Source organism: Prosopis cineraria, unplaced genomic scaffold (assembly GCF_029017545.1).
Source record: "Prosopis cineraria cultivar Desert tree isolate PC_DT_omini unplaced genomic scaffold, ASM2901754v1 PC2, whole genome shotgun sequence".
NCBI lineage: Eukaryota > Viridiplantae > Streptophyta > Magnoliopsida > Fabales > Fabaceae > Prosopis > Prosopis cineraria.
Genome location: NW_026555333.1, coordinates 18,254,190 through 18,274,806, shown reverse-complemented (window position 1 = coordinate 18,274,806; position 20,617 = coordinate 18,254,190). Strand labels below are relative to the sequence as shown.

Genomic DNA, 20,617 nt, shown 5'->3' with positions numbered 1-20,617 from the left:
CGGCCACTTGTAAACATGGATGGTTAACATGTAAATTTAAAAGTTTAGCAAACTGAATAAATAACTAATTTTTTTATTTGGGATTTGATTATAATTCTCTAATTTTTTTTAACAAAGAATATTATACTAAATGGCATATGGAGATGTTTTTAGCAAAAATCGAAAAGCTTTTCTCCTCACTTTAGATCAGGTACACATGTTGTAGAGTTCTCCTCCTTAAGATATGATTACAAATAACAATATCATCATCATCATCATCATCATCATCAAAACGACAGCTATAAGCCAATGCCATTTCCGTAGTGAGGATTGGAGTACTGACTAAGATGGGGAGGTGAGGGCATAAGCGCGTTATCCTGCTGTCTCCCATTAATCAAAGTGCAAGATCATGTCTGTCATCTTTCTTATTTTTCAATTTTCAATTTATTAATCCAACATTTCTCTAACAACCCCTCCATTTCCCCCTATTTATTTATGTAGCGTTAGGCTTCTCTGATGAACTACCTTCCCGAAATCGACACCTTAAAGAAGGACAAGCGGAAGAAGAAGAAATACCCACTCTGGATCTATCCCTCTTCCTTTACTGCAACATACTAAAAACGCTGCAAAAGAAAATAAGGAATCGGTGTTGAAAAATTTGATCTTTCATGGGGTTCAATCAGCGTTTCTGGATATCTTGTCAACTTCTGCTTGTCTTGTTAATGGGTCTCTCAGCATTTGCAATTCCTGGTAAGCTTTAGTTCTCAACTTGGGTTTAGCTCCTGTAATGTCGATTTCGATGGCTCTTCTTTGTGAGTGTTTTGATTTTGAAGAGTTCGATTTTGCTATGTGAATTCAGATAGTGCCTTCGCTTCTCAGGCACATATTGGTCGGAATCTTCTTCAGGCTAAAAAAGGTTGGTATTTTTCTTCCAATATTATTGCTTAACGGTGCACTCTCTTGGATCTACAAATTTATTTATTTTCCCAATATATGATCGTCTGGTTTATGTCACTGTTCCCTTGTTATGCCGTTCACCGATCCGCATGCTTTGTGTTACTGCTGATTCCTAAATCTTCGCTTGTAAACCCTTTGCTATTTTTGTCTTAATTATGTTTTTCTATTATTTATTTTTGCGGGCTTTCTGTCATTTCCTCATGCGTTAAGAAGATAGGAAATGTAGAGAGATTTTAAGTTGGTAACATCTGACCAGAGACCATTTACCTTATCTTGTTCTTAAAATATTTGTTTGGGTGTCCAATTCTCGGCACTTGAGTTAATCAAAATGGTTACCTTTGGAGAATGAAATAGGGTGGCTTTTTATGTGCTCACTAGTGTCACGAATGAACTAATAGATAAGATTTTTTTTAATATGCAATGGCAATGAAGAAATTCTCTATGGGCATGCCCAATTGATGCAGTGTCTGGTGTTTGTTGTTCATGGATGAATTTTTCCTGAACAACTTTAGTGGGACAGAGTGGGTTGGCCTCTTTATAGGGTTTAGCTAATGGTATCATTAGAGAAATCAGAAATCATGGACCTTGTTTGGCTAAGTTTCTTCTTCCTTGTAAGTCGTAATTCTGTAGCTCTATGTTCAAAAAGTAGCGTTACAATTTCGTATTGTAAAGCAGGGACTGGAAGAACAAATGAAGAATTGTGCTCAATTGTGCTTGCACATCAGTAGATCTAATTATTTTACTTTTATCTTTAACTGATTTTTCAGTGTAATGTGTTGTGCAAGCAGTAGTTCGGTTAAATCTATTGCTCATATCAGTTGCCTGGGATGTAGTGCAGCATATTAGCTGTGCTTAAATGCAGTCCTTACATCTAATTTTGAACTTGTGTATGTACAAATAAGATAACGGGATTGCTAGTATCATCTTATTCAGATGCAGAAAGCAAGTCCCTAATGTGGTGACTACTCGTTTCTTTTTATGTTTAGTCTTGTTACCTCATGATTCTTCACGTTATAACTCGTAAAAACATATAATTGAAAGTTGAAACCAATCTCTTTGATCCTGCATTACGTCAATGAATGTTTTTCTTGGTTACTCAGTGAAGTTGTTGAACAAGACTTTTTGGTTTAACAATATACCTAATGGTTTAGTTGTTGGTTGAGTAGAATGGCATTATGCAATTCATATAGTCAACCCTGCCTAGTGAAATTAGGCTTCTTGTTTTTGTTGTTACTCTGATAGTTATTCATTGGCTACTACTAACTGTAGCAACTATTCACTTTCTTATTCTTTCTTTCAATTGATAATGCTCTGTGTCTCACCTTGAATCTTCAGGTTGTCCTGTGAATTTCGAGTTCTTAAACTACACAATAATCACAAGCCAATGCAAAGGTCCCCGATACCCTCCCAAAATCTGTTGCGCGGCATTCAAAGAATTTGCTTGCCCTTATGCCGACGTGTTAAATGACCTGACAAATGAGTGTGCGACGACTATGTTCAGCTACATTAACATTTACGGAAAATACCCTCCTGGCCTTTTTGCTAGCGAGTGTCGTGAAGGAAAGGAAGGTCTTGCCTGCCCTGCATTACCACCATCAATGTCTGCTAGTGACACAGCTAATCAGATTATGCATTATCCATCCATGATGCTGATGCTCTCAACCGGTTTTTTGTTCTTGTTATTCCTATAATTCAAGTGCCTATTTTTTCACTATCATCTTGCACTGTATTGTTATTGTATTATCTTTGACAATTCTTTGACACATCAGGTTCTCTATCATATTCCTTTATTTGCACCATCAAGATTATGCTGGAGCTAAAAATGTGTAGGATACCATAGATTAGTCTCTGCCTCATTCCTGATTTTACTGCTAAATGTAGTGTAAGTCTCTATTTTATTTGAGTGAGTGTTTTGGTTCCAACGCTCTTGAGCTTGTAGACACTGCAAAGAGGATTTATTCTACATTTTACAATGGTTTCCCTTGTTGTGGTCGTGATAAAAGCATGCGTGAGTGACTAAACTGTGTTTATTCTTGGAAAATGCTTGTATCTTTGTTCGAATTTTGTTCTTAGCTTGACAGTTAACACCACCTAAAAAGACAGCTCAATGCATCAAGTCCCCGCCATATGTGGGGTCTAAGGAGGTAATTAAGTCATTCTAAGGTTTTGCGATAAACTACAGCATGCTGAAAAAAATTCAAAAATAAATTAATGTTTACTGTTAAGCTAAAATCGTTTTTTTTGCCAGCGGCCTTGTGCCACAACTGGCGCCACTCTCAACCAACATTATATACGGCGTGGGTTCGAGCCCAGAGTGGTGGTGTGTGTGTGTGAGTTTCCTTTCATGGGAAAGGAGTTAGCAAACCGAAAAAAAAAAAAAAAATTTGGGCCAAGTTAAGTTAAAATAGTTACATCTTATAATTTTATAATTTTTTTAATACCAAAGAAATGACGGTTTAATTATGGATTTGGATTTGATAAATAGTGTGCTTCAATTATAATCATTTATTTTCATCATTATTTAAAAATTATTTAGATTTATTTCTTTTAAAAATCCAAAACAATCTTTACGACTAAAGCATTTTTCACACATACTATCTCTTCCAAAAATTTGATATTTAATACTTTTTGAGTACTATATGATAATTTGTCATTTGACTAACTTGAATAATTAATTTCATGTCATGTGAAGCATTCATTGAGTGAGTGAATTTATGTCACTTATAGAATTCAACTTTTTAAATTACACTACTTCCAATCTAATATGTAAATAAATTACTTTTAAATATCTGACTAGAATTAAAGAGAGGCAGTTAAATTATTGATATTATTTGATTTTTTTTTTCAATTTATCCCCATTAATTAATGGCATTACTTTTCGGAAATATTTTCTCTCACGTAATTTTTATTCTACTCAAAAAAATTATGAAAGGGCGATTTTTTTTTTTTTTTTACCAACTGATGGGTGAAATTGAAAGTAATTAACTACTGATTCATCATGTAAAGTGATTTATAAAACGAATTATAATTTTTTCTAGAATGTTACTTGTATATATATATACATACATATATAGACAGAACCAGAGGAAGGGCAGTTCCAATCAAAATTTGGACTCTCTTTTGCTGTCATCTATCTGACGATTGGATATTGAATGTGTGGCTAAGAATGCCTCACACTTTATATTAGAGAACGCTATATATCCAAGCAAGGAACTCTACCTACAACTTCTGCAGAACAAGAAGCCTTATATATTATCAACATTACATTACATGGCTGTCTCTCTCACTCATTCATCCCTCTTTAATCACAAAGATATAACATTAAGAGCTCATCAGAAGATTCCCACCACAGTCCTCTTGCTTCAAATGTGCCAAAGCCTTCAAGAAGTAAAACAACTTCATGCTCAGTTCATTGTGACAGGACTTCTTGGCCACCCTTTGAACTCTGGGAGGCTCCTTGAGTCCTATGTTAAGGTTTCTCAGATAAACTACGCCATATCTCTCTTTGAAAGCATACCTGCTCCAGATATTTTTGCCTACAACACTGCCATAAGAGGCCTGACTCTCTGTAATTTCCCACGTGATGCTCTGTTGCTTTATAAAACACTGCTTCTAGAGGGTCAAATCCCAGATACTTATACCTACACATTTGTGCTCAAAGCTTGTTCCTATTTGGAAGCTTTGTGTGAAGGTGAACAAGTGCATTGCCAGATTATTAAAGCTGGAATATCAACTAGCACGCACATCAATAGCTCTCTGATACACATGTACAGTACTGTTATTAAGTTTCCTTCTGCAGAACTTGTTCTTGCTGGATTCTCAGAAGTGGAAACACCTGCTTTGAACTCAATGATTTCTGGGTATCTAAGGCATGGCCATGTTCAAAAGGCTAGAGATTTGTTTGATAAAATGGAATCAAGAGATGTTGCTTCTTGGAATGCAATGATTTCTGGGTACACAAAGAATGGTCTGCATGCTGAGGCTTTGGAGGTCTTTCAGGAAATGATGACATCCCAGGATGTTCCTATTGATCCTGATGAATCAACCCTTGTGAGCTCATTATCTGCCATTGCTCATCTGGGAACAATGGATCAGGGAAGATGGGTACACACATATATAAAAAGAAAAGGGTTTAAGATAAGTAACACTCTCGGTTCTGCTCTTATTGACATGTATGCAAAATGTGGCTGCATTGAGAGTGCCTATGAAGTGTTTGAGAAAATACCTGAACGAGATATAGTAACTTGGGGAGTCATCATTTCTGGTTTTGCCATGCATGTGCAAGTCCAGAAATGCTTTGATCTCTTCCATGAGATGATTCTGGAAGGAACTCAGCCAAATGAAGTAATCTTTGTGTCCCTCTTATCTGCTTGTTCTCATGCAGGATATGTTGACATGGGATATCACTATTTCAACAAAATGGTTCACGATTTCAGAATCAAACCTTCAGTTGAACATTATGGATGCATGGTGGACCTCCTAGGCCGGGCCGGGAAGTTAGCAGAGGCAGAATTGTTCATTGATTCAATGCCAGAGAAACCCAACTCAGTTATATGGGGTACATTCTTAAATGCTTGTAGGATGCATAATGATGCAAGAAGAGGAAAGAAAGCTCTAAGACACTTAATGGATCTTGAGCCAGATTGTGGAGACAGATATAAATTAGCAGGGATCATGTTTGCTAATGCAGGAGATGAAGAAGATGCACACAAAGTTAGGAAATTTATGAACGATTTTAATTTAAAAGCTACGAGTGGATTGAGTTCTGTAGAAGTTGAAGGGGAGCTTCATGAGTTTGTGGCAGGGGACACTGGTCATGATGAGGTTAGAGAGATTTATACTGTATGGGATGGCTTGACAGATTACTGAAACAGGTGGCCTAGATAAAAATATGCTGAGAAGTAAAAATTTAGTTAAATAGGAAAAAAATTAGACTGGGTTTGTGAATTTACATGAAGTTCGAGATGAGCTGCATCGTTCGCGGCTTATATGCAGTATAGCTTCCTAAACCTTTTTTTTAGACATGTTGTATTTTTTATGATTTTTCAAAAATAAAAATGTATAATTTTAATATTTTTCTTTAAAAAATTATAGAAAATATAAATTTTCACCATTTTGAAACTTTAAGATATCCAAATATTTTTTGTTTTAAGTAAAATCTAATGGTCCAAAAAAAATGAAAAATAAAATTGAAAACGTAGGACATTACAATGGACATTAGAGAAGGACACATTAGAAGCCCCTAGTCTGATAGATCTTGGGTTTGAGTTCTTGTAAATATATAAAATGTTTTCATGAGAGCTACCTCCAATTGAGCTCGACAATATTTAAATTTAATTCAGTCAAGTAGTCATACAAAAAAAAAAGAAGAGAAAATTAATCATTTGATCTTTATAACTTTGACTCAATTATAACTTAGTCCGTAAACTTTAACTTCTTATAATTTAATTGTTGAAATTTTGACTCGATTGTAACTCAATCCCTAAAGTTTGACTTTTATAATTCAATCCTTATAGTTTTAACTACTTAAATATTGATCCTTATATCTTAAAAAATAAAATTATAAATATTAAAATTATATTAAAATTTATTACTAATATTTTTAATTACTAAACCTTTTTAATGGTTATAAATATTATAAATATTAGAAGTTTAAAATATTTTTAATTTTTATAATTTTATTTTTTTTAAATATAGTTGCTAATATTTATGTGGTTGAAACTATAGGGATTGAATTATAAAAAGTAAAGTTTAGGAATTAAATTACAATCGAGTTATAATTATAAGAACGAAGTTACCATGAACCAAAATTTTGAAATTGAGTTACAATAAAATTAAAAATATAAAAATTAAATGATTATTTTTTTTTAAAAGAAAGATGAATTCTACTAGAATACTCCCCTGACTCAATGTATAAGTAATCTTTTAAAAAGAACTGATGAACTTTTTTATAAGTCACTTTAAATAAACGTGAATTTTTAATTATAGTATTCCAATTTACTCTTTTATGGCTTTCTGAGCATAGTTAAATGTTATGCACAAGAAGGAGTTTTTAAAAATGATGCATTTAATAAAGGTAAATTAATTTTTTTCTAGACAGTGTCAATAAGGTAACTACTTTTTTTTTTTTTTTAATTTCAGTGAGATACTTGGAAATCATTTAGAATCGAGAGAGTAAGTCCTTTAAAATGTAAAATTTGTTGGGTGTTTTAAAGTGAAAAAAAAAAAAAAGAAAAGAAAGGAAGTGAATCCCTTACGCCTATTTTTTGTGCGAGTATCTTTCTATGTTAGACATGATTTACAAATTATTGTAAGAACAAATGCTAACAAGAGAGATGAATATTCTTACGAGGGAAGTTAACATGATATTATGAAAGGAAATAAATATAAATTTATTTAAATGGATTCAACTCAACTGTTACTAAAGTTTTAATAATCAAATCTGTCATTGAACCAATCAGGATAATAATTTATAGTTTATTGATCAAATTGTAGTCGGTAACTAATGAAATAATATATTTTAATATTCATATATTAAAATAATACAATGATGAGTATAAATATATACTCCCTCCGGTCCCATTTATAAGTCCAATTTTAGAAGGTGTATTTGGTCCCATTTATAAGTCACGGTGCGTCTTTTTAGGTAATATTTGAGAGGTATTTCCAAAATTACCCTTCATGAGAGAGAAAAAGTAACAGGACATTACTTTTTAGATTTGTTATATAGGGGCATGTTTGGAATTTTACTTACTTTTATTCCTTGTACTTTTATTGTATTGGTATTGATGAGGTTGGTAGAAATGACTTATAAATAGGACCGGAGGGAGTACATGCAATGATATTTGCAAATTTTTAAAGGCTAATTGCAAATAAAATTTAACGCATTTTACTTAAAAAAAAGAGAGAAATAATTTAAAATACAAATAATTATTTGTCCACATATTAACAAAATTTTTATTAAAATTAAAAACATCATCAAACATCAATAAAAAAAAGAAATTTACATAATCAAAGATAAATTAAAATAGTGTTTTATGTTCTTTTGAACTATTTGGCCCAAAAAAATGTTCTTTTAAACTATGGTACTCTTTATGGTATCCTTGGATCAATGGAGATTTAAATTTTGAATTTAGTTTTAAATCAAATTTCTCACTTAACAATTTATAATCCATTTTGTATTATAATTATTTTTCAATTTTAATTTTTTTATACCTTAATTATTTAAAATTTTAGTCACTTCAAAAATCTTATTCTCTTCACATTTTCATGATTGATACCTCTCTTATTTCTTATTAATTGAAAAATAAAAATGAATTCATCATTCTCAATTTTTCATTTTCGTTTTAAATCTCAATTCATCTTTCCTTTTCATTTGAAATTTTTTAAACTATCCAAATAATGAATTTTAAATATAAAATTTGAAATACAAGATTTTAAATTTAAAATCCAAATACAAATCTACCAATTCAAACACTATTTTAAGTTTATTTTTTTTTTCAATAAATACATGGTCAGTTGAGAAAAAAAACTTTAGCATACATGTTTTTATCCTCTAACTTTTCAATAGATGCAATGATAATACTCAAAATATATCAAGAGAGTTTATAAGCGTTCGTTTGGGTATCTCACATTTTACTTTCACAAAGTGCTTTCTTATTTTTAAAAAGTAAAATGTTGTTTGGGTATCACATTTCATTTCAAACCAACTTTTCAAAAGTACTTTCTGAATGTTGTTGAATGTGGATTTAGTAAAAGTCATGAAGAGAAGCCTTTGCAATGTACTTTTAAAATATGATCCCTTTAATTTTTGATATAACCATGTTACCTCAAAATTTTTAATGACTCTTCTACTTTTAATTGTTCTTTACATTTTTGTCACACAAAAAAATTTTCATATATTTTTTTTAACTTTCGAGACTACTCTTATATAATTATTTTCATTTTGCCATTAATATTTCAAATATGGCTGATTATAGAAAGATAAATAAAATTCACGATTTAATTAAAAACCAAATTATACAATATAAATTGAACAACTAATCATGCTGTTGAACTCTTTATTATATAATTCTTTCTAACATATTAAACTTTATATTTTTTTATTATTATATTTAACTTATCAAATTTTATGTTGTTCAAAGATTTTATCGCATTTTTTAAACATTTTTAATATATTATATTAATATAATAAAAATTATAAATCATTATAAATCAATCCTTTTTGATAATTGTATATTTAAAAGCATATTTCATTATATATAATCAATACAACTTTCATTTTACTAAACTGAATTTAAAAAAAAATCTAAAAAAAAATTTCTTTTCAATGATCAACTTTCACTAAATTAATTTTTATCAAATAAACTTTCAATAAATGAACCTTTGATAAATTGAAAACTACACACACATAATAAAATGAGTTCAAAAACCTCTAAAAAAATTCAATCGGCATTCTTAGTGAAGCATAACTTTTTAAGTACGAAATCTTGAATTTGAGCCTGTGTGGAACTAGAAAATGCCTTTGAGATTTACATCCAATTGAGCCCGATAATACTTGATTATGACCCTACCAAATAGCTGTATAAAAAGACCTCTAAAAAAAAAGTTTAATTCTTTCTTTCATCTTCGTCCCTATACCAAACAAGCCGTCTCAACTGTCACGGGCTTCAACATTAAATTACTATACTCACTGCATCATTCAAGATACATCAAATCCCTCACCTATCAATTTACTCCTCAATTGAATAGATTATTCTACACAAGAAAATACAGATTATTCTACACAAGAAAATACAGATATTTCAAAGGTTTCTAACAAATAATGTCAAGATTTAAGTTATATCCCCCCCAAGAATGACATATTTTTTATCAATAAATAAATACATTTATTTTTTTTTCCATATATTGAATATAAATTCGCTCCTTTCATAATCCTACCCCAAAGGAAGGAAGACGTCCTAATCCCTTCAGTTGATGCTGCATCTATAATGATTTAAACTCACAAGAAGAGCAAGTTTAGAACAAAGTGTTCGCCGTATGGATTGATTGATTCCGGGGAATCAGAAAGCATTCACCATATGAGATTGAGTCGAGACTTATGGAAGTGCTTCTTCTTTATACACCAAGGACCAGGAAAGGTACTCAACTGTAACACAAGTTAAAATCAGTGGTAAGAGGTATTCAAAATATTAGAACTCAAATCTGTCGACCCTTCCTCAGCACAGACATCTGATCATGTAACCAAAAATCAAGCTAACATAATAATGAATGAAATCAAATCTTCAGTCAAAAAAGTTCAGCAGTTGGACCTCATTAAGTATTCAACATATATGAAATGTGACGTAGAAAGCCAATTTCTAATTTATGAGAGAATCAAATAGATAGCTCACATTGCCAATAGTCCTTGCTCCGAACCATGCAGTATCAGCACCATATGGAGGAGGAATGACTTTGATTCCACTGGACAACTGGGGAGGTAATAACTCATGGAGTTCCTTATCTAACCTTTCTGTACCATAAGGAGCCCAGAGTGGTATTAGAACTCATTAGTAGATGTAGCCCATCACTAGGGTCTTTTCAATACCTTAAGGTCCTGTTTGATTGCTAAAAAAGAATGGAATAAAATGAATTAAAAAAATAAAGTTAAAAATAAGATGATTAAAAAGTGGAGGAAGATAGATGAATTATATTCATAAAGGAGAATGATAATTTTAATTCGTGGGGTTGGGAATCATGATTCACAAGATTTTTAGAGGGTGTAATGATTTTCACATTTGTGGTACTAAAAGAATACTCTTGGAAGTTGTTGAGCGCGATCTCTTAATTAATAATATTCCTAAAAGCTTGATAAATGATAGAACACAATGGCGTTGCAATCCATGTAGCCGACCCCACCTAGTGGGATAAAGGCTTGTTGTTGTTGTTGTTGTATTATTGAGTTTTATCATACTTATCATAAAGGGGAAGGGTGATTTAATTCATTTTTGTTTTGATTTTTTTCAATAAATTCAATTCCCATGCTTTCTAACAACCAAACGGGACCTAATTCTATGTTATCATATTGAGGTGCTCCATAGTAGTAAGATGTAAATAGTTAAAAAAAAAAAAGGGCATTTACCTGCCAGACCTGGTAAGCATGCTGTTCCCCCTGATAAAACCACAGTCTTAAACCAATCAGGGTCACCTGCTAATTCTGCAGAATGGCAATGGTCCATACAAAGAGCTACAGCCTGGTGCAAACCCATTGCTTGCCTACACCAAAAAAGTTCATGATAAGCTTAATCTACTAGTCCCGGGAAACAAGGAACAAGCTGACTAGCGGGCTAGAATTTTCCATGGGGTGCCATCATAGCAAGAGGAACAAACACTGCCAAAGGGAATGGAATCACAGAACATCCAAAGGTTCACTCAATTATGGATAAAGAAGATTTTCAAGCAAGTTGCATATATACTAGACCCTGACATGTGCTGCCTTGTTACTTTTTCCTAGTAAATACAGAGAAGTGGACTTACTCGTTTATCCTTTTTCAAATTACATCATGCTTCTCATGTGGAAGTTATAAAAAAAGGGGGGGGATGACAATTAAGAGAGTCTGAGAATACTTGCTACCCCAATTGTATGTTTGGTACATAGAAACGTGTTTTCTAGAAAGTACATGGAAAATGAACTTGAAAGAAAATGAGATGGGTGCATTTCCCATCTCCCTTCTAGAGAACACCTTTTTTATCTACTAAACATTGCATAAAAGTTTATTGACTTTCCAATGATAAGGGGAACAAAAAGGAAATAAAAAAAGGGGTCAGAAGAAAATGACATTTTGAAGTTTTATAAAAAAATTTGCTTTTGGGGGTGGAGGGCCAGTGTTTTCTGAATCTTTATGTCAAAGATGAGAATTACCATCCTCACTATGCTGTAGTCTACTTTTGATAGTTTTCTCCCAGAAATTATATATTCTGACGAAGTTTATTTACAATTAGTGGTGCACTCTGCAAATATGATTCCCCAGTGTACGGTTAACATAGCCATCTTTCTCTTCTTGATAGGTATATTTCTATCCTTGAAATATCAAATCAGTGGAATATATGCTGTATAGACTGTTCTGGAACTGAAGGTTTTAATGACACAACCCAGGTTTAAAAGTCAAGTCTCATGAAGAGAAATAATTCAGTCCAAGAAAACTATCGTCATATTTCAGATGATACCAATATTTGTGTCCAACAAAACCTCCTCCCTCTTTTTGAGAGTAAGGCAACTGATAAAATTAGGGGCTTATAACCATTTGTTTGCGTATCATTTGTGCTTGTGAAGTACTTATCAAGAAAGAACTTCTATTTTTTCAGAATAAAAAACTGCGCCACCAAGTTCCTGGGGTTGCCAAATTTCAACATGAGTATACTTCCAAAGCAAATTTTACTCTCAAATATTTAGAACCAGTTCATCCAGGTTGGGTGATGATAGACAAGCTAATATAAGAATCAGGCCTCAATCGTGGTTAACTAGGACACCCTACACTTGTAACCATATCGCAGGCATACAAATACTTACAGTCCAGCAAGACGGGGCTGGAACAGGATCTCTCCTGTTTGAAACCGCTCTTTTGAAAGTGTAAACAATCCTTCCCCTGCTGCTTCAAACGATGCTTGTGTATCTTTTGATAGTTCAGCTTCATAATCAATAGCTACATAGCACAGCTTCTGTTGGCATCCAACCAAATTCATGAGACAACTTCAGTGAGATGACTTTGCAGGAAGTAATTTCTGTTTCTGAGTTCAAATACAACCATTCCCAGCACACTTCAACAGAAACCAAACATAATAAAATTATATAATATGTACAAAAGAAATCCTGAGGTTTTCACACAAGTAATATTTCCACTGATCATTGTGATGAGTCTCATCTACCATAATTCTGCTCTGCACTTGCTATACTTCAACTTATATCTAACCACCAATAAATTATGCCGTAGGATCCTGCTCAGTTCTGACTCATACACTTCAATCCATGAGGCAAAAGATATTTCAACACTTGGAAAAACTGGAGCCACAATTTTTTAAAGAACAAATTTAATCTTGTATATTATGAGTTAGAACATATACAGCTACTTTTTTTTTTTTTTTTGGTGGGGTAAATGAATGAGAGAGAAAGAACCCAAAATATAATACTTTTATCCATGCGCAAACAACAGGATATCAGTGGTCAATATTTGAAAAGTCCAAAATCTGATCTGAATTATGAGAAGCTCAGAATAAAACATTGTAATTTCCATTAAGATATCACATGCATAAATGACAGCAAATTGGACCACCTGTCAACCAGAATTGATATACACAACTGCATTTCATGATAAGAACTGATACACAGCTGAAATATACCATTGCACCACAGAGGCATTGACTGTCACAATGATATTAATGGTTGAAATCTCCTCAAGAATTGAAGAGCAAAAGAAGAATAGAAATACCTCTTTTAGTGTGCGAACGGTGTACAAAGATTCAAAATTAATGTTGTTCCGTTGCATCAGCTCCCTAAGGAAACCTGTAAGTTTGATTGCTCCAAGTCCCACAACTTCCACACCCACCTTGCGCATAACTTTACCATTCATAACTGCAAAATGACAATGCAAGTAACTATATTCCAACCAGAAAAATCTAAACTTTGGCATTTTTTTTCTTTTTGTTTTCTCCTTTGGTAAAAAGGGAATATAATTACTGCTTCAGACAAAAAGGATGTCTAAGCATTGACAACCCTTAGTTCATGCATGAAACAGAAAAGTATCAGGCATCCACACATGGACAGCACATTACTAAGCTCCACATACAAGAATTTAATAGTATGCATAAATAAAAATCTAGAAAGGAGTCTATGGAGCATACTTGGGACTATAGATGTGACCTGAAAACCAACATTAACAGCTATTCCAGAAGTTTGTTTTGCGGCATACAGAGCCAAAGTGGCCTATGTTTACCAAACAGAAAGTAAGTAAATATAGCAAAAATACCCAAAAATAAATTGATTGAAAGAACAGAATAGCCAAATTATATCATTCAATGCAATTATATTCATGGACAAAGTACGTTCATATCATTTGATTAATAACCTTGACTTACTGTTAGAATACATCACATACATCCACTTGAATATTCAAACTAAGGGCCTTTGCTATTAACTCGACACATACAAGTATTACACTCCTTTTTTTGGAACATCAAGAAAGTGTGAACAATATTTCGAAACAATTAATTGCTGATAGAGTCCAATGATTGTGCAAGCCCCACTAAATTAGATAATGCTTGTTATTATCAAAAAAGTTTAAGCCACTGACCCCTACTTATCCCCCACTCCACCCTTACTAATTTAGTGCCCAATGGTTATTATACCACTACTTTTAATCAAGTATTCGTCGCACAAGGTGGCTGTCACATTTGCACAAATCTGACTTAGAGTACTTATTAGAAATCCAATATTTAACTATGAGATCTTCCTTTGGTAATTGGAATTTATTGTCCTACCCCCTGGAAGAGTTTAAGGATTTTGAGTTTAGTATCAACTGCAACTACAACAACAACAACAACAAGCCTTTATCCCACTAGGTGGGGTCGGCTACATGGATTGCAAGACGTCATCGTGCTCTATCATTTATCAAGCTTTTAGGAATATTATTAATTAAGAGATCGCGTTCAACAACTTCCAAACTTCCAAGAGTGTTCTCTTAGGCCTTCCTCTACCCCTCTTAATCGGACTCAAAGTTATATGTTCCATTCTTCTCACTGGTGCCTCCCTTGGTCTTCTTTGTATATGCCCAAACCATCTCAACCGATTTTCTACCATTTTTTCTTCAATAGGTGCTACCCTCACTTTTTCGCGTATGTGCTCATTTCGAATTTTATCTTTACGTGTATGTCCGCACATCTATTGTAACATTCTCATCTCTGCTACTCCAACTTTATGCTCTTGCTGTCCCGTTAGAGCCCAGCATTCACTACTATATAACATTGCCGGTCTGATAGCAGTGCGATAAAACTTTCCTTTAAGTTTATTAGGCACTTTACGGTCACAAATAACTCTTTTAGCTTTTCTCCAATTAAATCACCCAGCTTGAATTCTATGTGAAATATCTCTACTGATTTCGCCATCATTTTAAATAATGGCTCCCAAATATCTAAACTTTTCCACTTGAGGTATAATTTGATCTCCCAATTTTACTTCCAAATTATTGTCGAATAGTCTTCAACTCCAATGTCCTCCTCCATAACTCAAGTTTGCAATTAACCTCTTTTCTTGTCTCTGCTATAAGAACTATATCATCCGCGAAGAGCATACATTTGGGAATTTCCCCTTGAATATGTTCCATCAAAACATTTAGGATTAAGTTGAACAGATAAGGACTCAGAGATGATCCCTGATGTAGTCCAATCTTTATAGAAAAATCCTTTGTTTGACCATTAGGCGTTCTTATACTAGTTTTTACCCCCTCATACATATCATATATGGCTTTAATATAAGCAATCTGTACTCCCTTTTTTTTTCAATGCTTTCCAAAGCACTTCTCTTGGTATACAGTCATAAGCTTTTTCCAAATCAATAAAAACCATGTGTAAATCTTTATTTTTACAACGACACTTTTCCATTAATCCCCTTAGTAGATAAATCACCTATGTAGTTGATCTACCTGGCATAAAACCAAACTGATTCTTAGAAATACTTGTCTCCAATCTCAACCTGTGCTCAATTACTTTCTCCCACAATTTCATTGTGTGGCTCATGAGTTTAATCCCTCTATAATTAGTACAATTCTGAATATCTCCTTTATTTTTATAAATAGGAATTAATGTACTTCTCCTCTACTCATCAGGCATTTTCTTGAACCGTAAGATCACATTAAATAACTTAGTTAACCATCTCACCCCTTACTCACCTAAACATTTCCACGCTTCGATAGATATACAATCAAATCCGTTGGCTCTACCATTTGCCATTTTCTTAAGAGCTTCCTTTACCTCCTTATCACATATTATTCAATAGAATGACAAATTTTGTTCTCCTTCAACAGTTACTAAATCATCCAAGTTACTAGATGAACCCTCTCCATCATTGAAAAGTTTGAAAAAGTAAGTCTCCCATCTATTTTTAATTTTATCATCTGTAACTAAAATTTTTCCCTCTTCATCCTTAATACACCTTACCTGTTCTAGATCCCTTGATTTTCTTTCCCTACTTTTGGCAATCTTATAAATGTTTCGTTCTCCTTCCTTCGTCTCAAGGCTCTTATAAAATTCTTCAAAAGCATTAGAACGAGCTTCACCCACAGCTCTCTTAGTTTCCTTCTTAGCCATACGGTACCTCTCCCAATTTTCCTCATTGTTACACAAATATATGGCTTTAAAATAGTTCTTCTTATACTTGATTTTGTCCTATACACTATTATTCCACCACCAAGACTCCTTATTTCTCGGACCAGAACCTTTTGATTCTCCTTATCAACTGCAACTAAAGGAAATATAAATTATAATTTGATAGAACGAGCCCAAACAAGAAGAAAAGATAGTGGAAAATGTTCTGTGATTCTCTATTATCAAGAGAAAACTATAGAGAATACACCCACTAATATCAGTTTACCTCCTAACGGAACAGTAACACCATTATCACCCACACACTACCTAGTTTTCGAGAGACCAGGACCTCTCCTCTCTCAAGATAAATCTTCCTTACCTATTCCTACTGCCCTCACCCTCATGTACGCACTACCACTACTCTGATAGTATCAAAGCAATTGTCACCCTGTATTGTGACCATTCTGCCCCTGCTCAACTCGCTGGTTGTCTTGGGCTTTACTTCCTCTGGACTTTCTCTTGTACACCCGACCCCATCTCCTAGCTTTAGGCCCATCATAATTCTATTAAGAAATCTAACCTAGCCTTTTTTCCCTTTATTGCCTTAGCCTAACTGACAAAAAATCCATCATGCTAGGCATTACCTGCATGCTTAAGCAATCAAGAATTTTCCCACAACAGTGGCAACCTAAAACCATAATCTTCTCTTGAAACCTTTCATCCACCATGCACTATTGATTACTCCAGAAAAGAAATTCATCATCCAGATTAATCCTACCAAGGAAATGTTTGTCATCCAAACTTGTCCAATTCCATAAATAGGTACCCTACCAACACCAGTCACAAAAGGAGTGTTTGTCAAGTTGACAAACATTGTGAATTTGTCAAATTCCATAGACATGAATTAGGTGCAAAAACCTTTCATTAATATAATTGTATTAGATCTAATCCTAGTTGGAGTCAGCACAGATTAGCAAAAGCATATCTAACCATGCTGGCATTGAGATTCAATCAAAAATATGATGGGATTATGATAGGTAACTTAGTGGAATGGGGAAACCTACCCTAAAAGCTAGCTGTTGGAGTGGGAGAACCAACCCACTTATATACTCCACTGAGCATCCTATATTACTCGATGTGGGATTTGGTATCCCATACCACCAAGTCTCCATCAATTGGCCTCCCATGGAAAGCCGACGTCCCAATAGCTACATTCCACAGCACTTAACTCGATCTCCTTCCGATCATAATCCTCTGTGGGTAGCCCTCTCCGGAACTGCCAACAACGAGGCTCTGATACCAATTGATGGGTACCATAGTGGGATGAGAAACCCTCCCCCAAAAGCTAGCTATTGATGGAAGAACCAACCCACTTATATACCCCGTTGAGTATTCCATACTACTCAATGTGAGACTTGGTATCTTATACTACGAAGTCTCCAACAGATTACCACATATAGATGGACAGTATGTATAGAGTTTGGTTAGTAGTCATAGATTCAATAAACATGGTGGGTAGTGAGCAATTCTCAAGAATTTTGAGATATTTTTCCACAAGAGACAAAAATAATGTGAGACAAATAAAATAAATAGGTTCTCTTCATCAGAAAGATCAAGATGAACAGAGGCTAGGATTAATTACAGATAAGCACCTGAAAGAGACATCAAAAGAGAAGCAAATATAATTATAATAGTGGAACAGCTACAAATACGTTAATACCCACATCTTTTAGTGTCTGTTCTAATAAATTAATTCAGATAAGGAATCACAAAAATCCTCTATATAAGGGTCAATGGATTATTTTCAGCATATGTTAATGTGAAATCATCTATTTTTGTGGTAGAATGATAGATAAGGCAATCAAAGCTTCCTTGTGAAAATTGGAAAAACCTGGTTGACAGCACAAATAGCGGGAACATTCATGTCAAAGAGGGAAGCACATATTGCCTCCTTAAGCTGCCGTCTTGATGCTTTGGAAGATTCTGTATCTGAAATAATGGAAAGAGATTAACATTGTACAGAAAAGAATCATATAATGTAAGAGAAATTATCTACTTTTTACTTCAATAATTCAAGTTATAAAAACAAGAAAGTAAGATGTATGGAAAATGTCACATAAGGCAACATAACTTCCTCTATTGAGTAGATTTTACCCGTACAAAAGATAGGATGCACAACACTTTGAATGATAGAACTCAGTTATAAGTAGTGAGTGTAGTGTCTAGGGCACATCTCACTGTTACTGCCAAATAGACATAAAGATTACAAAAGCAGAACTAAATGTCCAAAATGGAATTTTTGTTCTTGTTAGCAAATACTTGGGGAAGCTTATAGCAAATGGTTGATATTAGGTATTTGGACAGGAATTTAAATAGCATAGTTTGATTGGTGATCAAGTGGTGGGTATTAGGTATTTAGACAAGTATTCAAATGATTTGCTATTTTAGTGATTTATTACACTAGGAGTTTTCCTTTTTTCCCCTCCTTTTTATCAGGTCCATCACTGAAATAGGTTATAAATGTAACTGACCATCATAATGGCATATTGGAATAGAAACAATGACGGGTTGAGTACTTGGTTTAACCTGCATCCTGTGGATAAAACAACTAATGCATTAGGCATCCAAGACAAACCACTTAAAAATTAGGGGCTTGTTTGGCAAGGGTTCTGTGAACATATTTTTGTTCTCCAGAACAGGAAAAAAAAAATCTGTTTGATAGTGTGTTTTCATAAAATGTTTTAGAGAATAAAAAAATCAAATATTGTTATAGAGAATAGAACAGAAACATCTTTAGATGTTTTGGAATTATTATTCTAAAGAATAAGGAAAAATACAAAAAAAAAACCAACCGTTTTCATTATTTCTTTTTTGTTCCCAGACCATATTTTATAAAATATCAATTCTCCGAATAATAAAATAAAAGTAGTTTCAAACAAGCCCTAAGTGTAGAATAAATAGAACTGCCATGGCTCTAAAGTTTTTTTCCTTGTAAATGGTCATTAAACAATACAAAGGATACGCAGGCAAAGATGAGTAGTGGGAGAGAACAGGAAGAATTAACTCAAAGCACAATCAAGTCCCTTTTAGTAAATTTCTCTTTTTATCAAATATTTAAAATAACAAACCTGCTATAAATGGTTGCAAAAAAATGTCTAAGTCTAGTGTACATTGGCAACTCAAGGTTACCAAATTCCTGCACATGAATGATGAAATACTTTAAACAATAGACATATTAAGAGGTAAAAATAACAGCTGTTGAAATGAGAGGAAACAGTAGAAAACCGGGTGCCTGCCAGCATCTGAAAGAAAATAAAACAAAATAAAATAGCTCATGCAGTCTTAGTGATAGTTCCAATAGAAAACTTTACCAGAAAGGTAGCCGATCGCCCAGATGGTCGGTCATATTTGCTCCAACCAAATTTGCAATAGCCAGAACCACCTATAGAAGCAGGCATAGTATTGAATTTGAGAAGAAGTAAATGTCACGAAGAACATAACTATAGGTAGGTGCAAAACCAACCATCGATGATAAGAGCACCAGGAACTTGTTCTCGTTGGCCATATATACGCTTGAAAGATAACTGAGGCATCTGACAAACTAAGGTTCTAAAATTTCAAGGAGTCAAAACACAAGAAGAAATCCACTAGACGCAAAGGAACACTGTAATTCTCAGGTTCTAAGAGTTGACCCTCCATCACAAAGAAGGAAGCAAGCCAGAAAGGAGAAAAGGAAAAAGTGAAGGTACTTACGGAAGAGGATGACCGGACCTCAAACTGGTCTCGGCGAAAAAAATGGAATCCCATGGTTCCAATTGGAAATTCTGAAGGAAATAAATCCACAGCCGGTTATCAGAGGCCAGCGACCTCCATGCTTTGCAAACAAGACTCAATTTCGCAGCTTCTTTGGGACCCAGAAGCCTCAGGATTTGGATCAATAGATCGAAAGGAACTTTCTCGAATGCACCCAGAGGTGAATCCACGCAGCGAAAGCGTTCCGGCGAGTTGGAATTTGAACCCGAACTCGAACGGTTCGATACAGATTCCCACATTTTCCTCAATAGCGTCACCATGAATTAGGTTATGAAGTTAAATTCAGAACCATCAAACGCAGATTTCCATTGGCGGTAAGCTTCGGAGAAGATGGGTTGTGAACTTGGGCGGGTTGGTGTAGAAAGCTGAAGCGCTGAACGTTGGTGAGCAAGCGGAGATGTGTTACACGTGTCAGAAATCTATTCAAATACTAGCTTTTAATTTTTCTTTTATTATTCTTTTCTACTTTGGCTTAACCGTTTAACTGTCATTTTGTTTTGTAATAAAAAAAATTTTATGTCAAAGTGTTTTTTGA

General features: G+C 33.8%; 3 protein-coding genes across 6 annotated transcripts; 2 read left to right on the top strand and 1 right to left on the bottom strand.

The window, feature by feature from the left end:
- The first annotated feature begins 251 nt into the window (after nucleotides 1-251).
- On the top strand, nucleotides 252-2,919 carry LOC129303218 (GPI-anchored protein LLG1-like). Of its 2 annotated transcripts, XM_054942373.1 has the most exons (4): nucleotides 252-390; nucleotides 481-729; nucleotides 839-895; nucleotides 2,272-2,919. In XM_054942373.1, the coding sequence occupies exons 2-4, from the start codon at nucleotides 648-650 to the stop codon at nucleotides 2,625-2,627; spliced, it is 495 nt and encodes a 164-aa protein (XP_054798348.1). In that variant the 5' UTR covers nucleotides 252-390; nucleotides 481-647; the 3' UTR covers nucleotides 2,628-2,919. The 2 variants fall into 2 exon arrangements, with proteins under 2 accessions (XP_054798348.1, XP_054798349.1); XM_054942374.1 differs by lacking the exon at nucleotides 252-390 and having other exon boundaries at nucleotides 440-729.
- Nucleotides 2,920-4,037: 1,118 nt separating this feature from the next.
- LOC129304084 (pentatricopeptide repeat-containing protein At5g66520-like) lies at nucleotides 4,038-5,956 on the top strand. Its single transcript, XM_054943722.1, has one exon. The coding sequence runs from the start codon at nucleotides 4,207-4,209 to the stop codon at nucleotides 5,803-5,805; it is 1,599 nt and encodes a 532-aa protein (XP_054799697.1). The 5' UTR covers nucleotides 4,038-4,206; the 3' UTR covers nucleotides 5,806-5,956.
- Nucleotides 5,957-9,573: 3,617 nt separating this feature from the next.
- Nucleotides 9,574-20,480, bottom strand: LOC129304230 (actin-related protein 8). 3 transcript variants are annotated; one of them, XM_054943922.1, is made up of 12 exons: nucleotides 20,023-20,477; nucleotides 19,793-19,878; nucleotides 19,641-19,711; nucleotides 19,398-19,465; nucleotides 18,801-18,862; nucleotides 18,161-18,258; nucleotides 13,813-13,894; nucleotides 13,401-13,543; nucleotides 12,485-12,633; nucleotides 11,057-11,190; nucleotides 10,329-10,447; nucleotides 9,574-10,084 (listed from the first exon to the last, which is right to left on the bottom strand). In XM_054943922.1, exons 1-12 carry the CDS (start codon nucleotides 20,340-20,342, stop codon nucleotides 10,010-10,012), a joined length of 1,407 nt encoding a protein of 468 aa, XP_054799897.1. In that variant the 5' UTR covers nucleotides 20,343-20,477; the 3' UTR covers nucleotides 9,574-10,009. The 3 variants fall into 3 exon arrangements, with proteins under 3 accessions (XP_054799897.1, XP_054799899.1, XP_054799898.1); XM_054943924.1 differs by having other exon boundaries at nucleotides 19,793-19,870; nucleotides 20,023-20,061; XM_054943923.1 differs by lacking the exon at nucleotides 9,574-10,084 and having other exon boundaries at nucleotides 10,404-10,542; nucleotides 20,023-20,480.
- Nucleotides 20,481-20,617: the final 137 nt, after the last annotated feature.